At 56.2% G+C, this 2,356-nt stretch overlaps 1 protein-coding gene across 3 annotated transcripts in view; it reads right to left on the reverse strand.

The window, feature by feature from the left end:
- Positions 1-2,356, reverse strand: part of OTOF (otoferlin) — a 94,743-nt gene that overhangs the window by 76,964 nt on the left and 15,423 nt on the right. For all 3 annotated transcript variants that reach the window (XM_012652461.1, XM_012652462.1, XM_012652459.1), the window contains exon 2: positions 1,023-1,081. In XM_012652461.1, coding sequence (XP_012507915.1) covers positions 1,023-1,081 — 59 coding nt within the window. The remainder of the gene's footprint in view (positions 1-1,022; positions 1,082-2,356) is intronic.

Here is a 2,356-nt window from a genome sequence, read left to right on the forward strand (position 1 = left end):
GGGTCCAAAAGATCCTGGTTGGCCCAAGACTTCCCCAGTTTTAGCACTAGAGTCTGTGTCTCAGGAACCCCCTAAGTCCCAGGCAAACCAGGATGGTTGGTCACCCTATGTGTTGGGTATGTCCCATGGAGTACTATGCAGCAGGGAGAAGCAACAGGTTAATGTAGCAGCACAGATGGAACTTAAAAACAGTGCACAGTGGAAAAAAGAAGAAGACGAAATATTTAACACATCGCTATTTAAATCCACAAACATATGCTCACAAGACGACAGTACACATTTTGCAAGAATACATAGGAAACTAAAAGATACACATTAAACACATCAGAATGGTGCATATGGAGGGAAAGAGCAGAGAGAAAAGGGAAGAAATACAGATACGTGCATAAAAGCAGGAGTGAGGCCTCGTAGGGACCAGTGAGACAGTGTGCCAGGAACTGGGGCAAATGATTTATATGCTCAACTCCCTGAGCCTGTGGTTCAAAAGAAAAAATAAGCTGAGGGAAACTGTGTGTGTGTGTGTGTGTGTGTGTGTGTGTGTGTGTGTGTCCCAGTGTCTCCATCACAGGAAACTTTTGGTGGCTGCGGTGGGAGAGGCGCCCCAATTGCTCTTACGAAGGGGTGAGGTCTGGGTGAGCCTGGCATTGTCGGAAGCCCAGGCGGTGTTCGCCTGGGTCCTCCGAGGGCTCTGGGGAACACTGGAGAGGAACCACCTGCTCTCACCCTCCTGGGCCCTCAGCCGGTGGCTCGTGCTCAGGCCTACAGCACCTACAGCACCAAACGGGCCCAGAGCGGGCAGAGGTGGGCCTGGCCTGCGGTCCTCTGCGTGCACAGGCCCCTCCTGGGCAGAGGCTCCTCCACACCCTCCCACCACTGCCTCCTTCAGGAAGCTGCCAGAGACGAGGGGCTCTGACATGCGGTTGTTGGGGACTTGGGGCCAGTGTGTGCCAGCAGGAGGCAGGGAGGGGTGCTGGTTGCCCTCAGGGCTCAGGGCTGAAGGAGCGGAGTCTCAGGCACCCTACCTCATCGAAGTCAGCCACATCCTCGCAGTTCTCCAGCACCCGGGAGTAGAAGGACTGCCCTGTGGGGGGAAGAGGACACTCTGGAGTCAGAGCTGCCTAGACAACAAGCGTGGGTCAGAACTCCTCGACCTGGCAGTTGTCCCAAGAGCATCTGCCTCACAAGCACTTGTCATGAACGGTGGGAGCTGAGGGCTGTGCAGCTCTCTCCAGGCCAGTCCCCAGTAACCTCTCACCTGACCCTCCCAGCAGCCCCGGGAGGTAGGCAGGTCAAAGGTTGTTATCTGCATTCTCCGCATAAGAATGTTGGGGCACAGGAGGCCCTGCTGGTGGGATTGGTGTGGGAGCGGACCCCAGGGCTCTTCCCTTCGCCATGCTGCTTGTCCAGTGGCTCTCTCGGCCTCCCCTGCAGCCTCCCCCACTCTGCTGGGGGCCCTGGGCCTGCTGCCCTGTGCAGAAGCCTGGCCCACAGGGTGAGCCACTGCCTCACGGGGTCTGTGAAGCCCAGCCTTCCTCCCCTTGACCGAGTCTGCAGCCACACCAGGGGCTCCGGCCCAGACCAGGCCCTGGGACAACTGGTCACATCCCACACTGTTGTCCCTCGTAGGCCAAGGAGGGGTTGGAGGGGTGGAAGCTCCCTCTGACCCTCCCCTGGATGGGACTGGGGCTGGGTGAGGAAGGAGGCTGGGCAAAGCAGCTTGTGTCCTCTAGGAACCAGAAGGCCTCTCTCCTCTGGCCTCCTTGGTCTCGTCTGTTTAGTAGGAGCTCTCCAGCGCCCTTGAGGTTTTTATGACCCAGGAGCTAGTTCTAGTTCAATACGGAGCCCCCCTCTGAGAAGGAGGGCAGGGGTTTGATGTCAGCTCCCCTGGAAACAGAGGAAGGTGGATGGTCTGAGGAAGAGGGTGTGTGTGTTGGGGGATGTGGGGAGGGCCCGCAGCTGAGAGAACGAGGAAGAAGCTGTAACGCAGACGCTACGTGCGCGGAATATCCGTGTGAAGTAGACAAGGTGGGAAAGAGAATTGTTAGTGCTAGCCGGGGGGGCGGGGAACAAAACAAACCAAAAAATCAAAAAGAAAAATCTCAACGACAAACCCCAAGCCAGCCAGGGGAGGAGAGTGAAACTTGAGAGATGGCGCCTGAGCTATAAGCTTCTTTTAATTTTTCCCACAAGGAGCACACAATATAAACTGAGAATCAGGTGAACATATTTGTGTATTGGGGCTTCCCGGGGCCCTGCTGCTCTGAGTAATCAAAGGTCTTTTCCTCCGAGAAGATCTTAATGAGCCTCGGAGATGCTGTCCTCAAGGGTCTCCTGGAGTGAAAACTGAGCAACCTGG

The sequence above is a fragment of the Propithecus coquereli genome, unplaced genomic scaffold, assembly GCF_000956105.1.
Source record: "Propithecus coquereli isolate 6110/MARCELLA unplaced genomic scaffold, Pcoq_1.0 Scaffold39, whole genome shotgun sequence".
In the NCBI taxonomy this organism is placed as follows: Eukaryota; Metazoa; Chordata; class Mammalia; order Primates; family Indriidae; genus Propithecus; species Propithecus coquereli.